The sequence below is a fragment of the Ambystoma mexicanum genome, chromosome 6q (assembly GCF_040938575.1).
Source record: "Ambystoma mexicanum isolate Mex_15411 chromosome 6q, UKY_AmexF1_1, whole genome shotgun sequence".
Taxonomy (NCBI): Eukaryota; Metazoa; Chordata; class Amphibia; order Caudata; family Ambystomatidae; genus Ambystoma; species Ambystoma mexicanum.
In genome coordinates this window covers 234,320,306-234,341,679 of record NC_090937.1, presented here as the reverse complement: position 1 = coordinate 234,341,679, position 21,374 = coordinate 234,320,306, and the positions used below count along the sequence as shown (strand labels likewise).

Here is a 21,374-nt window from a genome sequence, read left to right as displayed (position 1 = left end):
AATTGCTCCTTGCTTTAGTCTTATTATTACAGGTTGTACTTCATGCAACAGGCCTACATCATGGGGGCCTGTTGTCCACAAATTATTTGGTACGAGTCTCATGTCATCATCAAAGAATGACGGCGGTGCTCCTACCACTGCCATCAGTTGAGCGGGGATTTCCCTAGCTTGAATCAAAATGTCACAGGGCATCGCTATTTCCATTACAATTTCACCACCCCCCTCTGCATCTGAAAAGAGATCCTCATCTGTTAAGTCTCTTAGGGCGATGTTGGCATTCGTGCACAGTACTGTATGCCACTCGCATCCTTCCATATCTATTCCAATCACCGCAATCCTTTTTGCTGACACCTGTACAGCGTGCAAGTCTAATGATACCACTGACCTAGGTGCTGTGTCGGGGCACACTATGGGGCGGGAGAGGAATTCTGGTGGAATCCTCCAATCCATCTTCCTCAGATCTGGAACTATGAGGGCCAATGTCTTTAGCCCTTCAATAAACATTTCCTCGTTTTCTGGCAAACCTCGTACTTCTTTTGTGGTCGTGTGGGCATGTACTACCAACATTGCACGCAATGGGCATATTCCAGGTGTTGAACACACTATACCTCTCTCAGTGAATGATATGGTCATGTTGAGTTTACTCAGGAGTTCTCTGTGGGCTGTCCTATGCAGGGTGTCTCATCGCCCCCCCTTCATTAAAGACACTTCCTGGAACTACTGACACGCCGTTGTAAGGTGCTGGTGCGGGGGCCCCGTTTGCTGCTGTCGCAAAAGGGTTGCCTGGCGTGTACTGCAAGTTTTCATTGTTTTGTGGGTGGTTCTGTGTTCTATACTGGTGCCCCTGTTGTTGCTCATTATTAACTTGGCCTGGGTTTCTCGCTTGTTGTTGTCCCATTGGAAGACCATATGGGCTCCCCGGGTGGGGATGGCCATACTGTTCTACCTCTTGGAACCCGTTGTTGGGTCTGGCTCTGCACTCCCTAGAGTAATGCCCCCATCTCCCGCAGTTCCAGCAACTCCCTTGTGCACCTCTAGGGCCCTGCCATCCATTTCCTCCCATTCCCCCGTACCCCGTTCCACCTCCTCTTCGGCCCCTGTACCCACCTCGTCCCCCTCGAGGGGTCCACTCTTGCCACTGCGGACCTCTGCCTTGTTCCTGCTCGTTCCACTGCCGCTGTCCTGCTCCAGCCCAATTAGTTGCCATCCTTTCTTGTATTGCTATCAGCCCCTCCTCCTCCTCATCTCCCTCCCTGCTGTGGGGGAGTGCGGCTACAGCCGCTGCGACCTTCACCAACTTTGTCTGCACTAGTTTTGCTTCGTCTGCCAATCTCTTCTGCGCCACCTCCTTCTCCCTTTCCTTTATTCTCTTACAATGGTGTACTATTATGCCCTGGATCTCAGGCCATCCCTTTGCTTCAATACCTGCTATCTTGTCGAGCGCCTTTTGCACTTCCTTTGGGAGCCCTCTTTTTATAATGAAGTAAAATAAAGATGTCGATTGATACCAGGGCGTGCCCGTTTCTGTTCTCCACATCTCTTGGACCCGAAAAATGTAATCCATAGCCTCCTCCCTGTCATTCATTGTACACTGCATTACTGACTGTAAGTCTGGTGTATCTGGAAACGTTTCTCGCAAGGCATCCCACACCCTTGCACGCACTGTGTTAAAGGAGGCCCCGTCATGGCGGTCGCAGTCTAATGTTACTCCCGGGAAACCGGCCTTGACCCATACTCTATCAGCCTGATCCCCCACTGCTGACACAAGCAAGCTCTTCACATCTCCTATTGCTAGGGGTACCCCGGCAGTGTGTTTCTCGAAGGCGTATATCCACTTACTTGCCCTCCCGATAACGGGGGCAATAACTTTAATAAATTGGCTTTATCCATCTGAGCCCATGGGATATAATTCGGCCTCCCTCCTCCCCTATGTATCAATGGGAGCTGTAGCCTTCCTTTTGTCGTTGCATCTACACCCGTTTTGGCTGCTGAGGTTCCCAGTGATGCCATTTTCCCCACCCTGTTCCTTAATCGCCCCGTCCACTCATCATCCAGTGTTCTCATTGAACATGTACCATCCACCCCTTCACTTCCCCCTCCCATTGCCATGCTCAACCTGTCGCTTTCTTCTAAATCGTCCCTTATATCACATAGTAGTTCCTCTCTGTCCCCTATAGGCCTTTCTTCATTACCAATACCTCCCTCTCGTGTCCCTACTTCGATTATTCGTGTCGGTTCTTCCTCAATTCTGAACAGTATATCACCTTTTTTCCACCCGTCTTCAAGTGTTCTATTCTCACTCGGCGCTCTAGACATGCGCCCTGATCTTGCTGCATTAAGTGCTGTTTGTTCACATATGTCTTTTATCCTTGCGAGCTCATCTTTCGCTATTGAGAGTCTTGATTGTAAATCATCTGTTAGCTTTTCTATGTCCACCCTTTGTGTACATGCCTGGGCTCGCTCCCTTGTACTTTCATATGGCGGGGGTGCCGTTGGCCGGTGGGGTGTAGTAGTTGTCAGGGGAGGAGGGACCTAAGTGGGGTCACTGTACCCTTCTGCGGGCACAGGCTTGTTTAATATCGGGTACAAGCTTATTACCTCTACTTGTGGCTCTACATTTGACGATTCTTTACCATCTTTCTGTATCATCAGTGGATTGTCAGTGGTGGAGGGTAGGTCAGGATTTAATGCTGGTGCTTTAGGCGGTGGTATCTCTTCAAATAACCTCCAGAGATCTAATATTTCCCTCCTATTGTGCAACTGCTTCCCCTTGTATTTCAAACAAATGCATGTGGCCACCATATCCAGAACACTTTTGTCAAATGACCCTCCCTCGGGCCATATCTGGGGTAACCCCTCTCCCTTCAGCTCTGTTATCCACTGGTCGTGATATTTCTTAATTCGCTCCGCGTACCCTGGTAGGTTCTTACAGATATGTGATAAGGGTGTTTCGGCCCCCATCTTTGTGTTTTCCTAGTACTTGTCTATCTCTGTGTGTCCACAAGTACAATGTAAACCTATTACCAATATGGGTTTCGTCTTCTACTTCACATTCAATAATGGGCTCCTCTGTGCTCTTCCCCCTGCCTGCGCAATGCAAAACTGGCTGTACACAGTCTCTATGTTATTCTCTTGGGCAGGGGCACATACAAGAGCAAACCATCAGTGATTTTGACAATATTAACCCGGAAATCAAAAAGGTACACACTCACTTCACCTTGTCATTTTTGTCTTCAAGAAGCTTTATCCGGCCACACTTAACATGACCATTCAATTACCATACAATTATAACCATTTTACACACCCACAGCACCAAATTGTCTTTCGACGCATACGAGGTGCACACACCTCTCTGTAACACTCTATTCACAATTCAAGCTTCCCTTTCCTCCCTAGCCGGCTGTCCCTGTCCGTCTTATTCAGATATATGGATGCGCATATATATATATTGGTCTGCTCTTCCCTCTTGTAGTAGGACTCTCTCTCTCTTTTACTTCCTCCCTAACGTTTTGTACTGATCTCACTTTTAATTTCCCCCCAACCCTAAAGAAAAGAATAGAAAGAAGAAATAGCAGTCACTAATATATTCTCCGTGTCCCCCTTTGCCAGACACTTTTATCTTATTATCCTCTTCTTCATATATTCCCAGTACTAGTCAAGATAGCACTATGCGGCGCCGCCTTCCACCCCCTTTCGGAGCTAGGTTCCCGTCACTTTTATCTCTTATTCACCTCTTAATCCTAATGGCCATATGCAAAGAAAAAGCAAAGAAAGTTTAGGATGATCCTTAGTAGATCTGCGTACCCCCCTTTTCTACCCCTCTTCGTTCTCTGTCCTAAATTTCTTCCTCAACTCCCTTTACGATCGCTCGCACTCAATACTCACGTGCCAGTCTTGAACCGATAGTCTCCGAAACTGGGTCCGTCCAGGCAGTGTTGCCGTTCGCTCAACAGTCAGCCCCGGCTCCGGCGAGCGGTACTCAAAGGGGATTTTTCAACCGGGATCCCGTACCGTCTCTCTATTGAGTGCGCACTTCTTAGTGTACCGGTCGCCGTTGGCGGGCAGCCTCCCGGAGCCGGTGCACCGTGCGTATCCCTTTTCGACCGGAGATTCTCGTGCCAAAAGGGGACGGTAATGTTAGGTTGGGAAAAAATAATAATAATCACGCTTTCGGGGTCACCACTGAAGGCAAGCGTCCCCAACCAGCACGATCCTCCCCGCAATGAGAGACAATGACGGACTCTCCCAAGTCGGGAATAAAGCCAAGACAGAGTGCGGGTGAGCTTAAATGGGAGTTTATCAATCAGAATAGGGCATACAAAGAACTCTGCAAACTCTGAGAGCGCTCTGTCTGACAATAGCAAAGACAGGCGTATTTATTTACAAAAAACATCATCAGTACCTATGTACTATAAGGGGCACAAGTTCAATGGGATTGGGTGGCGATGACTAGCTATAGGTGCTGCTGCGATGTGGTTGGCCTTGGCTGGAGGACGTCACTGGTCAACCTCGTGGGTTGGGCTGGGCCTGGCAGGTCAGCTGAGTTCATCCGGGCGGTGTTGTTGTGCCATTGTGGCCAGTGTCAGAGATGAATGTCTTTTCCTGACTTATTTGCCCTATGCCATGCACACCGCAGTCTTTCAGTCATTGCAATGTTATCTTCTTTAGTAAATCTATCAATAGGTTATTCTACAGGTTAATGCAACACAGGAGGAATGCACCTTGTGAGGGGTTTGATGGTGATTTATCCGTGCATGGTTACCAGTGTCCTGTTTGACCGCTACCATAGGTCGTGGGGCTAAGTCTCCGGGCCTGGGGCGGGCGGTACATGTCTTTCGGTCTCGTTAGAAGTTATTATGAATGGGCTGTTGTGTGTTACCACAGTATTGGGTGTCTTCGTTGCACCGAGTCATAAGTCTGAGGTGTTCCGGGGGGTTGTGGGGTTTACGAGGGGGCGCCTTGGATTTGTGTATTCAAGCGGAGGTTTACTGCTGGGCTGTAAATAATGCAGGTGGCAGGCCGTGGCCTTGGGTGCTGTAGCGGGGACTACAAATCTTTGAAGCGGCTCCAGCCTAGTTGGGGGAGGTGGAGCAGCATGGCGCAGGCCTTAGCTCTCTTATTTGGCAGACTTTGCAGGGTGGGGGGGGGAGAATGGCCTTGCACATATTCACAAAGGTATTTTTCTCGTGTGTTGCCGACTTTCGATGAGAACATCATAAACATTTGAACATCCTTATAATACTCATTTGGAGAACTTGAAAACATACATTTCAACTCACTACATGTCTCTCGAATATAGTCAGTCTAAGCACCTTACTAGTACATTATATTTTAACAATTACGGCATTTAGTAATATACATATATATTTGCATTACGTGAGGTAGTAGTGTAGTTGGTGGAGCATAGAGGACGAGTCCCGCCATTGTACGCGGCGGTAATGGCATATAAGGGCTGTAGATATGTACACATGACTGGCGCATTTGCCCGCGTCTTTTCACACAAGCCTTATGTATAGTTGCATTCGTCCTCCCCTGCACTCTAGCAGCATTAGTTCAGTTATGGCGCGGGACCGCGGGGTGTACGGTTTTCAATGATACATATAGAGAATAATCCCCCGGAATGCTTTTTATCATTTGCACACCCCTGCAGGGGTGTGGGTCCTCCATTGCTGGTGTCATGTAAACATGAGTTTCATACAATGAGTACACAATTTTACAGGTTTCTTTAGTAGAAGTAGTTTTATGGAAAGGATACACGTATTACAAGTAGTTTTTGACATTCGTATTTGGGTATGTTTCTGCTTTCATCGGATGACCATTCTACAGTTCTCCCCATCACCCAGGCCTCGCTGACCGGGCCATGCTGGGAGCAGTGATACACTGTGGACGGTGAAATGTTACAGTGTTAGTATCTTATGCTAGCTCATGTCCGTTTTGTTCGTGGGAACGGGCTCACAGCGGATCTGCCAGGGTGCTTCGGCGACAGGGATAATTGAAACTCTCCGAGGGTGGGGGCCGCGCTACAGTGCGCTGAGCTCACACCATCTTTGATAGGCAAAATGGCTTCTGGGCCTAGCTAAATTCAATACGTGTGGGCAATGTCTTCAGCAGGTGAACCCTCCACCACCTGGGCCCGGGTGGTCTGAGGGGACGCCCAATGAGCCATGGCCCCCACCTGGGGAGGGGATGTAGGCAAGGAGGGTTTTTTGGACCACTCCTCCCCTACAGAGTCTTACCCCTGGTAATGTTCTTTCGACTGGATGGTCCTCCCACGTATTCCTCATGCCCCCCCCCCCCCCCCCAACTACCCCACTGTAGAATATCCAAGCTTTGGACCTTGCAATCTTTTAAGGTCTGATCATTTAAAAGCACTTATCAAAGCTGTTGATTCTACATATGGTGGCGAGAAAACAGAACTGAAGCCAACAGGCCCTGCACATGGTATATGTACTTGATGATGACGTCAGCCGAGATGGAAGCCCTCGAGGGACATCGAGTCGACTGTCTTGGCGCACAGTGCAAGCTGAAAATGAAGATATCATAGATGAGGAATACGTGGGAAGAACATCCAGTCGAAAGAACGTTACCTGGGGTAAGTAACTTGTTAGTCTCCAACATATGGACCCTGGAAAATAGGTATTAGCCAAATTAACCTTTTACAATTGACCTTTTGTCCTAATTGACCTAGTTATAGTGGTCCTAATTGACCTTCTGCACAATTGACCTTTATATTATTTTAGTTATTGTATATATGTATTGGGTTGGGTTTGTATTATTAATAATATAAGGGGATTGGGTGGGGGTTGTGGGGTGTTTTGGATTGGGTGGGGGGTTGCGGGGTGGCTTCCCCCTGCATACATGTCCTAATTGACCTTTTAAATTCGGTCAATTCTCCTGAGGTCAGTTGTGAAAAGGTCAATTAGTATACATCCAGATAATACTGTCCCCAACTTATGTAGTAGGCAGGCGAAATAAGAAAGTTCTGGCAACCATATTTACAAAAATGATAAGTCAAATATAGATGGTCTTCTTTGGTTGCCTTTGGTCCCTGAAAAACAGTTAACCCATGGGCTCTGACTTTTCCATTTTTATTGTGTTTCAAAAGGTTCCACTGTTAACAATATCGTTCGAGGAGTGCTTGAAGTTGTGGTCGGTGTGGCATCTGGAGCACTTTTGGGATTTTTTCTTCACTACTTTCCAAGCAAAGATCAGGTAATCATTTGTTTTCTTCAATGGATGAAGACGCAATCAGGATTTTAAATGCTTCAAAATACAATAAATTAAGCCAAGTAGGACATTATCTTTTCAGCTAGGTGTTTGATTTCTGAATTGCTTTGTGTTGCAATTATTTATCAATTTACTTTGGTTACATAGCACTAACATGCCACAAACAAACTGCTTCCAAACTAAGAGCTAGTAAAGGGAGTTTATCGAAAATGGGGCTGGGGGAGATGAAGAGAGACAAAAGACAAATTAGCAGTCAACATGCCCATCTTCATGAAAGGCCCTTTTTCTTTAGTAAAAGCGGTTTGTGGTGGAGTAAGTGGCAGCAGCCAGTTGCCAGATAGTGCTTGTAGCTTTGTCACCTTTCTAAGCCTCAGAATGGCAGTGGACATCAGGGGCAGACTATTGAACGCTTGTCTTGAGCAAATTCCTTGCGCACCAGTTTTGTCCCTTGTGTAATACTGAATGGAGCAAATGGGAGGCTTGGTAGCACATAGCATATACTAGTTCCAATAGGCAAATATGACTTATATATTTATCCCATAGCCAAAATTGACCACTTTATTAGGTTGTGTACATATGCACCTTATAGGGACTATAAGGATTAATTTGCATTGAACAAACCCAGATCTTTTCCATCTTTTAGTTTTTTGTCTTGGAGGCAAAGAGTATGCTGATGATACTGTGGCAAAATAATATTTCATTGAATGCAATTGTAGTGCCCCAATCTTTTCAAATATTCACTGCTGCTTCAGTGACTGGTAGGCCTTTTTGACAGTTTTCTTGGGGAGGAGTGTCTTCTGGGTTACCACAAGCCACATTTTAGCCTTGTGTGTGGAACTGAGACTTGACTAGTGGCTGGCTGTTTGGGATTACATTCTAGTCCACGCTGATAAGTGGTCTCTGTCTCATAATTTTGCTGATCTTATCAATAGTCATTCACAGGCTGGGTGAAGCTCTCATTTTGGACTCTTTGCATCTAACATGTGCTATCTTTACCTCCAAAACCATTGTCTTTATTCTGTCTCCCAGCTCTGCCTAACTATCTTCTGCACTGTCTCCCTGTCATTTTTGATCATAATTTCAAATTTGACAACAAAAGATAAGAACTTAGCTGTGCTATGGTGTGTATTTATATATATATATATATATATATATTTTTTTTTTCTGAGGCTTGTGGATCTGCTTAGATCACATGCTATGCATAGGCCGACATCTAGTGGTAGCCGTGGAGTATTACAGATAATGTAATACTCTGCAGGTAGAACTAGATGTCGGCCTATGCATAGCATGTGAATCTAAGCAGGTACATGCATCAAAAATACGATTACGGTGAGTAATGTATCATATATATATATATATATATTTCTGAGGCTTGTGGATCTACTTAGATCACATGCTATGCAGAGGTAGTCGCTGAGTATTACATTTTCTGTTTCCAAAACTCGAAAAGGGACCTCGACAGGACATGCCAGTAATACTATCCCTGGTGTGACATCTCCTGTACCCATGGACCTTCACGCGTCGAGGACCCTCAGATTGTTTTTTCCCCGCATCATAGTGGGACGTAAATTGCAGGGCTCCTTCTTTTGCCTAACACATTTACTTATACGGATATTAAATTTAGACTTTCTTTCTATTCTTTCGACGACCGTACACCGCATGTTCTCCGGCGAAGCTTTTGAGGACAAGATCGTTTGTCTCAACGAACTTTGTCTGCGTCCTACCTAGATCCCAACGGACCTCGGTACTGCACAGTAGTTGGAGTGGGTGGAGGTCATAATTCATCTCATTTAGAAAATGTCTATTTCACTATTCTTCCTTTTACATCGCCGGGCTGCCATCTTTCATACTATGGAATACACGCCACTTAAATGTTGTCCCTCCTGTAACAGGATGTTTCCCTGGAAGGATTCACACAGGGTGTGTAATCTCTGCCTTGGTAGGGACCATTCCCAAAAACAGTGCAAGTCCTGCAAACTGTTTCGGCCCAAGACAAAAAAGGACCGGAAGACTAAACGCTGGGCCCACCACGCCATGCATGCCAAGGCCGCCATGGATATTGAGGGAGCCTCCAGCGATGGCAGCATCAGCGTCCCAAATGATACTGAGGGTGATCGGGACCCGATGGATTCCCGCATGCAATCCCCCATCTCCAATAGGCAGGCAGGCGATTCTGCTACAGAGACAACATCCGACGGCTGTTAGGGAGAATTCTCTCTTTAGGCTGAATTTCCTAACCTAGTGAGTCCCCCAGCAGCTTTGCTGGATTTCTGGAGTTTGTTTTTTTCTCCTGCCAAGATTGAGACTCTTTTTCTCCCACTCTTGAACATGTTTATGGTGTTCCTTTGACTGTTAATGTGTTTTATGGGCTATGGGATCCTTTACTCCATAGGGTCTCATGTGTTTCTATTATGTGTGTTACACAGCACCCTCCGTGCAGTAACACAGGGGTGTCATAGTGACCCCCCACCATAGACTCCATACCCTGGGACTGACTACTGTCTCCCAGGGCATGTAAATTCACCATTGGCTTTACTAGTCCCAAATTATTAACAGAAACCAGTACAAACCATCATAGTGTGGACGTACTGGTCGGGGCAATTCGATTGCCCTGGGGTCTGTTAGTCGAGGGGGCACGTCTCCGTCCCCCCTGATCGAGTTTTGGCTGGTGGCAGTGGAAACTACTTTTTATATTCGACCGCGAATATTTCTCTATGGGATTTTCCCATTGTTCGAGGCTACCAACTTTAATTATTTAATTCTCATAGCCTCGAACATACCGCCGGTTTATTTAATTAATATTAATTCGCCAGTTGATATTTTTTACCAAGACTCCATTCTAAAATGGTGTTTGTGTTCTCTTCTGTGACTCCAACCCAAGTGGAGCCCTTTGTTGCACTTTTTTGACGGGCTTCTCCACAGAAGCCTCCAAAAGTGGTGCCACTCTGTCTGGGTACCACAGGGGGTGAGGGAGGGGGTTTAGGCACCCTGGACTGAGTTACCTTGGTAACTCAACTCGCGCTCTTGTGTGATTGGCCCACCACTTAGCATGTTTGATTGACAGCTAGGCTGAGTGAATGGGGGTATGCTGCATAAAAGCAGGGCTTTGGGGACTGGAACTTCAGAAGTCGCCACAGGACCTGGGAATCCGACGAGGGAGAAGCTGAGCCGACATACCACGACGACCCCACCGGTGGAGCCCTGCAGAACGGACTCACCACTTCCCGACGACAGAGAAGATCTCCCGGCTGGAGAGGCTTCTTCCCCTGACTGGTGGGCACAACCAGTTTTACCTTCTTTCTTCGCACCCCAGACCGGTTTGTGGTCGAACTGCCCCTGCCAAGCACCTGGCGGCCGGATAGCCACTCACCACTGAACCGCGAATCAACGGACCGCTCCTTGTACCTGAGAAACTCAGCGGCTGGTTTCTTCCCTGGCAGTGCAACGGACTCCTGTCTTCCTCTCTGACGAGATCCTCTCTTCCCCCGGACGAAGCACCGACTTGCATCCGCTGCCAGGAACAACTGCCCCCGCTGGAGTATTCTCACCACTTTAAGGTACTGTGTCCGCCAGGCTTCCCTTTCTAAAGATTGCTACAAGGTAACAATAACCCCTTAACCTTCTGGACTGGGCTGGCCGCCTTGACCCTCTAACTGGTCCCTTTCTTTGGTCCAACTCCTTTTTGAACCATTACAAGACTTTTGTGCACTGCAACCGTGTGACGTTGGACACATTTCGTTTCAATCCTCTTAAAGCGGATCCGGCCTACTGACTCTGAATTCACGGTTTTACTTTGCCTTCCTCTCTTGTTATGTTCTTGTAAAAGTGTTGGGATCTGTCTCAATTTGTTCTCTGCTTTTCTCTCCCTTTTTAAAACGAACTATTAGAGTGCCATCTACGTTAAGCGCTCACCGCTGTCTGAAAATAAGTGGGGCTTTACTTAAGACTTGTCTAATATTCTTTTAAGGGAGTGTATATCTTTTAGTGACAGTGTTTTTGAATTGCTTACTATTACTGCCTGTGTGTTTTTCTAGATGTGGTTTTAAATAAATAATTATATCTCTTTTACACCAAGCCCTGGTCAGTGTTTACTTGTTCTATTGTGTCCTCTTGACCTATTGTGAATACTCTGTATCCTGCCTAACTCTTTTGAGGGAAGTCTGACTGCTCAGCAGCCACAGCTACCAAGTGAATCTGTGTGGTACAGACTGCTACCAAGTGGGTTTACTGCCAAACACCTGTAGTGTTAAATCTTTTGCAGTGGTCCCAGAGGGAACGGCACAGGTTTCTGCCTAACAACGGCTCAAGCACCCACACTGCACACCACACTAAACACACCCCCCATGGCCGACAGTCGACCGCGTCATTTACTGATAAACCACACGCAGTGTCGAAAGGAAGGTCCGAAAAATCCCTGTCCTCTGGGCCATCGCATTCGCCACATGACAGGCCCCTAAAACAGACGCTGAATTCTGTTTCCGACACAGTGAGCAAGTCAGACGAGTCCTCTGGTACCAGCGACGGTGCGTCGAACGATGCTTCGACGGCCCTTGCTAATAATTCAAAAATGAGAGAACTCATTAAAAAACATGTCCCAGACACTCTCCTCAAATCCAAAACATCGAAAAACTCCAAATCTTCGACGCCCCTACCCTCAAAATCACTGGTTACAAAGGATAAAGAACACTCTGCCCCTAGTGACACCCTCTCAGGGGCAATGCACCACAAACAGCCCCCTGCACCAGAGCCTTTCCCTACCCCTTTTCCCCCAGTTTTACCAAGCTCCACTCAATGGACCCCACGAACAGTTTGATAGAGTAATGAGGAGAATGTCTAGCTTTGTTAACTTTTTTAATCAACACCCTGATCAACTTACCAATCTCAAAGGGCCCTCTCAAGGCGAAGCAGCTACTAAGCAGCCCGACACCAAAGGACACCACCTAGACGTGACACAGCCTGGTACCTCTACCTATCAAAAACATATCTGACGACCTATACTATTTTGACACTACAGTTCACAGGACGCTGGCTCAATAGCAGACCATGGATAGAGGATACAGACCAATATTATGATGATGATGATGATGTATACATCATTCAATCTCCAGACCATATTGACCAACCTGTGGCTGATTCCCCTTTGGATAGCCAGCTGCAGAATTATGATCTTCTTTTAAAAGTTGCAGAAATTTTAAAATCGATACCCAGGAGGCACAATTCGACAAGACTTTATAGAGGACATCCTCGAGGATAAGAGATCTGCAGCACAGTTCATTGCACTGCTCCAATCTGTCCAAAGGCACAATCATCCTTCTTTACTCACCCCCTATCTGACAAGGTCAACAACCCTTGCATTGAGAAGATGTTTAGACCAGCCCCGTCAGACGAATTGTCCATCAGAGGGCAGCTTAAGCCTGACTCTCTCGTGGCGACCACCACAAGGAAAAGAGTGGGCACAACTTTAGCCTCTGCCAAAGCCCTTCCTGACAAGGTGAGCAAGACGATCTACACACTGGGCATAAAAGTAGCTTCCTCGGTGGCTTACCAAGTAAGGATAGCCAAAAACACTACGCTCCTGGCGAGTTATAATTGCCACACGTGGGACAAGATCTCGCAACAAATAGACTCTGCCCCGGAGCCCCTAAAAACACAGCTTTTAAAAACAGTAGCTGAAGGTAAACGGGTGCGGAGCAGCATCCAGAAAAACAATCTGGACACAGCAGATAATGCAGGCTGGAAATTAGCTGACGGTGCCCTTATTAAACGCCATGCATGGCTACGTCAATCGTATTTCAAACTGGAAACCCAAGCCAAACCTTTTATATATGCCAATTGAGCCTAACGCCCTATTTGGGAAAGCGGTCGAGGATGCACTGAAAAGTGCTAAGGAGGAGTAGGAGACCCTCAAATCCCTGGGACAGCTCACAAACAAACCATTTGTGCAGAGGGGCGATTTTAATAAATACATGCTGTTTTAGAGGACAAAACTCCCACCGGTCTTCCAACTACAACCAGGGCGGGCAGACTTCATCTTGGGGTTCCTCGCAGGGGCAATTTTCCCAACAACATTTTCAAAGGGGCCACTGAAGGTCGAGAAGTAGAGACAGATCTCCTCCTCCAGAGGCTCCACCCCACCAAAGCAATGACCACACGCTCCATGTCCCCTCCCAATGCTTTCCAGTAGGAGGTCGCATTTCTCATTTTACCCACGCATGGGAGGGGATCACGTCAGACCAGTGGGTACTTTCCACCGTGGTGGGAGGCTATTGCTTAGAACTCATACAGAAACCACCCACCAAGACAAAGACAAACGACGCAGGAGGAACAGCACATTGTGCTGGTAGAGGGCAAAGCACTGCTACTAAAGGACGCCATAGAAATTGCCCCAGCAAACCAGGTAAACAAGGGTTTTGAAGGGATTGTGTCCTCTGACGTATTCCTTATCTTTGATAATACGTTTCCAGTTTGCTGGCCTTGGAAATTTTTTCTGTAGAGGGCGCTGCGCGTCGAAGTGCGCCGAGTCGATGTCCCTCGACGGCCACCGTATCGGCGCTGACGTCAACATGCCCATAAATAGCCACGCGCTGCGTCCGTTGCTCAGTTCCGTTTTTCTGCGCTTCGTGGGGCCTCAGAACGTCATTGCTCAGTTCAGTCAGGATAATCTATATCTACTCGAATAAATACCTACTCGTTCTCGATGGCATCTTCATCGGAACCGACACCGCCGCGATCCGGCTTCAAGAAATGTCGAGACTGCAGAAAAAAAATGTTGATAACGGATCCACACAGGATCTGCTTGTGGTGCTTGGGAGCCGAGCACCATTGTTCGGAGTGTGAGGACTGCATGTGCATGACGGCGAAAGCCTTGAAGGAGCGCAAGGGGAAGCTCGAGAGAGGTAAGTCAGTCAAAACCTCCTCGAAGGTTTCTTTGGCTGAGTCGAGGCATTTGTATCCTCGCCGTCAAAAACATTCTCATTCTAAATCTCGAAGTAGCTCCCACCATTCATCGAGATCAAGACACTCAAAAAAGAGACGTCGAAGATCCCCTTCCTCGTCGCCTTCTGTTTCCCCAGAAAGGGTCTCCTGTCCCACAAAACACAGCTCTCAGGCTGAGTGGGAGGAATTCAGAAAGAAAATGTTCAGCGTCTTCGAGAAAGCGGCCTTGACCCCCTCGAAGACAGCTGAGGGTGATACCCCGGGTGAAAAACCCAAAAAATCAAAACGCCGCGAGTCGCAGCACCCGGTGAAACATTCCACCCGAGAGCGCCTCGAGCCATTGGGTAAGAAGGCACCATCTTCGACGCCGTCGTGGAAGATTCCTTCGATGCATTGATCGGCGCCATTGTCGAAGGGTTCCTCGACGCATCGGTCGGTCGATCGACTCGACGCCATCGACGCCGATGAAAGAGAAGACCAAGGCTACTCCACAGCCAACGGTGATTCCAAGGGCCTCCGGCACGACGCCGAGACCGTCGTAGATGTCCTCGAGTAGGATCACGATCCTCTCGAGTTCTTCGAGACCCCTTCCAGTTTTTTCAACGCCGTTCTCGGCGCCTTCGAAGCTTGTCACATCGCGTCGACGACATCGACGTTTTCTCGCCCAATAATGACGGGTTTGGCTCCTTCAGCCTTAGAGATGGGTTTTACACCATTTCAGAGGTCAGAGTACCCTGGACTATCTTCAATTTATGAAGAGGGGGAAGATTCTGACCCGGAAACATTTGGGTTACAGAGGACCACACTGCCTATTTCAGAGGATTTCACCTCTGAGGAAAGAAGGTTGAAGGACCTACAGGAGTCACTACATGAGGCAAGTGGGCTGGACACTTCCCCAGAAGTGGAATTTGTTAAGCCAGACCCAGGAGAACATGCCGAGACACCCTATAGAACCCTTGTGGCAAGAATTATTGAATTTATGGGTTGGTCTGCGCCTTCACCTGTTTTTCAACAGGATGACCTAACAGACATATTAGACAAAGGTCCACAGGAGGACCCTGTGGTCCCCTTCCATGCAGCCTTACAAAGGAAAATTACATCTAATTGGGAAACTCCTGAAGTTATCCCTGCGGTCAATAAAAGATTATCAGCCAAGTATAGGGTAGCGGCTGCTGACCCTGAATACTTATCAAAACACCCGACTCCAGAGAGCCTGGTGGTTCAAGCAGCAACTTCATCTAGCAGTAGGACCGCTTACCCTACTGTCCCACAGGATAGAGATGACAAGAGGTACGGTTCTATGGCGAAAAAAGTCTTCTCTGCTTGTAGTATGGTGTTGAAGTCCATCAACGCCACCTGTACGCTCGCCAGGTTCAGTCACACACTGGGAGTGTGCTTCATCAGCGGCTGACTGCATACCCGAAGGACAGGAAAAGGAAGCCTTCCTTAACATTATTAAAGATGGCAAAGATGCCATGTGCGATCACTTCAAACTGGCATTGATTCCGCTGACAGTATCAGCAGGGCCATAGTGGCAAGTACAACAATCCGCAGGCATGCATGGTTGCGAGAGTCTGGCTTTGCTCCAGATGTACAGGCCAGACTTTTGAATATGCCCTTTGACGGCTCTTCACTATTCGGAAAAAAGGCTGATGACAGTCTGGAAAAGTTGCAGACTTCTAAAGCAGCAGCAAAATCTTTAGGAGCTGCTATCCGCCAAACTCCTTTTCGCCCCTCAGGAACCTCTGGGAGAGGAAAGTCCTTTCGCTACTATTCCGCATTCGGGAAAGGCAGAGGACAGCCGGCTCAAAGAGGCCAAAGGAGATCCACCCGAGGTGGACGGGTCAAAGGTACTAAGGCCGCAGCAGCAGCAGGTGCTTCTTTACCCTCGGCATCTGCATCAGCCGCCCCCAAACCACTCTGGGGCCTTTCCACACAATACACCTATAGGGGGCAGGTTAACTCACCATCTGACGGAATGGCAGGCTATAACGTCAGATGTTTGGGCATTGGAGACAGTTGCCCAGGGTTATTGCCTACCCTTTCTACACATCCCTCAGTCATCCACCGGGGAACAGCTCTCTAAAAGTTCCAGATCCGCTCCTCTTGCAGGAAATTATAGACCTGCTAGAGAAAGGTGCCATAGAACCGGTACCTGTAGCGGACAGGAACAAGAGCTGGTACTCCCCCCCCCCCCCCCCCTACTTCCTCATACCAAAGAAGGACGGAGGACTAAGACCCATCTTGGACTTACGAGAATTGAACAAGTTCCTCACGAAGGACAAGTTCAAGATGGTAACTCTCTCTCAGATCCTTCAGGCCCTCCAGCTCCAGGACTGGCTGGTATCTCTGGACCTTCAGGATGCTTATTTCCATGTACCAATCCATCTCAAACACAGGAAATACCGGAGGTTCGCAATTGGCGACTCTCATTATCAATTTCGAGTTCTGCCATTTGGGCTGACCTCTGCCTGAGGGTCTTCACCAAGCTGATGTCGGTAGTGGCGGCGAGTTTAAGGAGGGAAGGGATCCATGTCTACCCCTACCTGGACGATTGGCTGATCAGGGCTGTATCTTCGAAACAAGCCCAGGTCTAGCTAGATTATGTCTGCCACTTCCTTCACAAACTGGGCTTTTCCCTCAATTTAAAGAAGTCACAGATGATATCATCACAGAGACTCCAGTTCATTGGAGCGGTCTTGGACTTCCCTGGGAAAAGCCTCGCCACCAGAGGTGAGGGCTCAAGATATTCTACAGATGGTCACCAAGTTTCAAAATGCCCAACGTCTCCCAGCCTTCGACTTTTTGAGGTTGCTAGGCCTCATGGCATCCTGCATCTTCCTTGTGCCAGAGGCTCGCCTGAGAATGAGATCTCTTCAGTGGGCACTGAGAAGTCAGTGGTCGCAATTCTCAGGGAGAATGACAGATCTCCTCCGGTTTCCGGACAGGGTAGCCCGCGACCTTGAATGGTGGGCCTATCCAGAGAACATCTTGAAAGGAGAACTGTTTTGGCAACCATGGCCGGAGATAACGGCAGTAGTCACATGCCTCACTCATGGGGTGGGGAGCCCATGCCAACGACTTGACCATCAGCGGTCGTTGGTCTCCATCGGAGTCCAGACTACACATCAACCTATTGGAGCTGAGAGCGATTAGACTAGCGCTGAAAGCTTTCCTGCCATCAGTACAGGGGAGAAATGTCCTGATAGTGACGGACAACACGGTGGTCATGCACTACCTCAACAAAAGAGGAGGCGTAGGATCACTGCCACTGTGCAGAGAGGCGATGCAGCTCTGGTTTTGGGCAATCCAAGAAGGAATCTCTCTATCAACAGTCCACCTAGCCGGAGAGAAGAACTTGACAGCGGACGCTCTGAGCAGGCAGAGCACAGTCTCCCACGAGTGGGAGCTAGCTCAGGAAGTCCTTCAAGAGATCTTTGCCCTTTGGGGAACCCCTCAGGTGGATCTGTTTGCCACAAGCACCAACAGGAAGTGCGATCTGTTCTGTTCAAGGGAATTTCCCCCGAGAGGAGCTCTAGGAGATGCGTTCGTAGTGGACTGGGAGTTTCCACTCCTTTACGCGTTCCCACCAGTCCCTGTTATTCCTCAAATGATCAGGAGGTTGAGAAGATTCCGGAAAACCATGATCCTCATTGCCCTGGATTGGGCCAGGAGAACGTGGTACCCGGACCTTCTAGATATGTCCATCTGTCCTCCAATCCGTCTTCCACTCAAAGAGAATCTTCTCTCGCAGAAGGGAGGTCAGGTTCTCCATCAAGACACCAGAACCCTCAACATTCACGCTTGGCTTCTGAAAGGGTGAGGTACAAGGATTGGGATCTCCCTGATGACGTCATGGAGGTGTTGCTTTCGGCCAGAAGGCCAGCAACAAAGTCTTTTATACCGCTGCCATTGGAACAAATTTTGCAGCTGGTGTAGGGAAGAGAATATCGACCCTTTTTCATGTGGTACACCAACAGTGTTATCATTTCTACTCTACTTGGCAAACTCAGGCCTTCAAGTTGGCACTGTAAAAGGCTATCTCGCAGCGCTTTCTATCTTCAAGCGCACTGCGGAGGAACCATCGTATTTCAAACTTCCTCTAGTGATACAATTTCTCAAGGGATTAACTAATGTTTATCCTCCAAAACCATTACAGGTTCCCTTATGGAACTTAAATTTAGTCTTAAACTTCCTAATGGGCACTCCATTCGAACCACTTCACTCTTGTTCGCTGAGATTTCTCACGCTTAAAACTGTCCTATTGGTAGCACTAACATCTGCTAGGAGGGTGAGCGAGCTACAAGCTCTCTCCTGTAAACCCCCACATACAATTTTCCACAAGGACAAAGTTGTCCTACAGGTGAAGGTGGTTTCTGAATTTCATATTACTCAGAAAATTACCTTACCTTCGTTCTACCCTCCTCCCCATCCGGGGAAAGAGGAAGAAAGGCTACATAGGCTGGACCCAAGGCGAGCTCTCAGCTTTTACATCAGCAGAATGGCTAGGATCAGGCAAGCAGACCAACTGTTTGTAGGATACTCAGGTCACAAGTTGGGACTATCCATAACAAAACAAACCATCTCCAGGTGGATTATTTTGGCCATTCTGGAATGTTACAAACTGGCAAGGAAAGAGCCACCCCAAAATCTCAGGGCTCATTCAACCAGGGGTATTGCAGCCTCTTCGGCTCTCCAAAGAGGGGTACCGGTCCGAGACATATGTGCAGCTGCCGCATGGTCGTCCGCACATACATTCACAAAATTTTACAATCTGGATTCCTCCACTAATCAAGAGACCAGATTTGGCAAGGCCGTATTACATTCGGTCCATCCCTAAAGGGATACATAACATTCTCACACCCACCTCCAATTACATGCCACTGCTATGGGAGTCTATCAAAGATAAGGAATACGTCGGAGGACACAATCCCTTCGAAGAACAAGTTACTTCTTACTTTGTATAGTTCTTTCGACGGGATGTTCCTCCGACGTATTCCTTATCGCCCCTCCCATCCATCCCTGCAGTGATACTTCCCTTGTGGTTGTAGCTTACGCTCCTTCAAGGTCAATAACCAATTCAAGCATGACTTTTCTTATGCTACAAAACGGAACTGAGCAACGGACGCAGTGCGTGGCTATTTATGGGCATGGTGACGTCGGCGCCGATACCGTGGCCGTTGATGGACATCGAATCGGCAGACGTCGACGCGCAAGCGCCCTCTACAGAAAAAATTTCCGAGGCCAGCAAGCTGGAAACGTATTATCAAAGATAAGGAATACGTCGAGGAACATCCCGTCGAAAGAACGTTAAAAGGTAAGAAGTAACTTGTTCATCTATTCAATGTACTTCCTTGCGCCAAAGAAAGAACTTACAATGCACCCTGTCCTAGACCTGCGCCCTGCGAACACAGCCTCAGAAATTTTGCGTGACTACGCAACTTTGGACATGAAAAATGCATACTTTCATATTTCAGTGTTCCCAGCGCACAGAAAATTCCTGCACTTCAAAATAGCGAATCAACACTACCAGTTCAAGGTGCTACCCTTCGGCATAGCCTCTACTCCAAGGGTAATCATCGAGGTATTAGTGGTAGTGGTGGTGCACTTACGCAGAGAATCAATCCCAGTGTACCCTTATATGTACGTCTGGCTGATAACAGGGGAATCCCCTCAAATTTGCAAGCAATACACCCAAAGGACAATGAATTGGGATTCTCAATGAACGAGAAAAAAAATCAAGTATCGTTCCAAGCAAAACCAAACAGTTCCTAGGAGCTATCATAAAAACGGAAGAGGAGCTGGTCTTCCCCTTAAACGAAAGAGTACAAAACATACTGCTGCAAATACCTCTATATCTAGCCGGACGCCAAATACCCGTACGCAAAGCAATGCGGTCGCTCAGTACGATGGCCTCATGCATTTACTTAGTTCCTCACGCACGGTTGCACATGTGCCCAATGCAAGAGTGGTTAGCAAACAGTGGTCTCAAGCAAGCGGTCAGTGGGACTTTCTAGTGGTTGTGTCGCTAGCCCTAGTTCAAGCACTATGCTGGTGGACAAAGGAAAATCTGTTAACGGGAAAACGCTTTCACAATCCTCCAGTGCAAGTGATAGTTACAACGGATGCCTCACTCTCCAGATGGGGAGCCCATTACCTTCACCACACAGCGCATGGCCTGTGGACACAGATCACAGCCCAAACTCACATCAACTTTTTAGAGCTACTAACAGTACTCTAGGCCTTACAAGCCTTTCAGGTTCATCTAACAGGTCAAACAGTGCAATTTGTCACAGTCAGCACCAATGCCATGTTTTACATAAACAAGCAGGGAGGCACACACTCTCGAAGTCTGTCCAGGCTATCCCAAAAAATTTGGAAGTGGGCACTCAAGCAAAACATGTTCCCAGTATCTCAACATGTTCCAGGGGAACTCCATTCTCTAGCAGACTCTCTAAGCAGAGATCACCTTCCCGAAGAACACAAATGGCAACTCAACAGAGGAATTTTAGACAATATCTTTTCCCTCTGGGGCTATCCTCCTTTAGACTTGTTCGCCACAAACCAATAAGGCCCAATGCCTAGACTTCACATCCAGGTTTCTTCCAAACCAGATCCAAGGAGAACGCCCTATGGATGAGCTGATCAGGGAAATTTGCGTATGCTTTTCCACCAACACCGCTGCTCAGCAGAATAGTGCACAACATGCACAAGGAACAAGCAACTCTAATCCTGGTTGCTCCAATGTGGGCGAGACAACCTTGGTTTCCACATCTGCACAAACTGGCAATGTGCAACCCAATCAAGCTCCTGTGCTCAGTCAACATGCTCACCTAACACAGAGGGACAACATTACACCCACATCATCAATCTATGAACTTGACAGCTTGGCTCCTCAAGTCATAGAGTTTGGTCATTTAAAATGACCTAAAGGTGTATGGAAATCCTGAAGGGGGCACATACACCTAACACCAGACACCGTTACTTTAACAAATGGAAAAGATTTGTAATATGGTGCCAGTCAGTCAGAAAATGTAAACCCTATTGAATGTACTCATCACACAGTCTTCACTACATGCTCCACTTACTAGACTCTGGCCTAGTATTCAACCCCATCAAGTTTCACGTAGCAGCTCTATCCGCGTACACCACTTCACAAAACAAGCTGTCCTGGTGGAAAGTCCCTGTTAAGGCTTTCATGGAGGGAGTAA

The 21,374-nt window shown here is 47.7% G+C and overlaps 1 protein-coding gene across 6 annotated transcripts in view; it reads left to right on the top strand.

Annotated features, from left to right (window-relative positions):
- LOC138515929 (sodium/hydrogen exchanger 9B2-like) overlaps positions 1 to 21,374 on the top strand; it is a 1,072,421-nt gene that overhangs the window by 695,385 nt on the left and 355,662 nt on the right. For all 6 annotated transcript variants that reach the window (XM_069630694.1, XM_069630697.1, XM_069630696.1 and 3 more), the window contains one exon: positions 7,106 to 7,212. In XM_069630694.1, the coding sequence (XP_069486795.1) occupies positions 7,106 to 7,212 (107 nt within the window). The remainder of the gene's footprint in view (positions 1 to 7,105; positions 7,213 to 21,374) is intronic.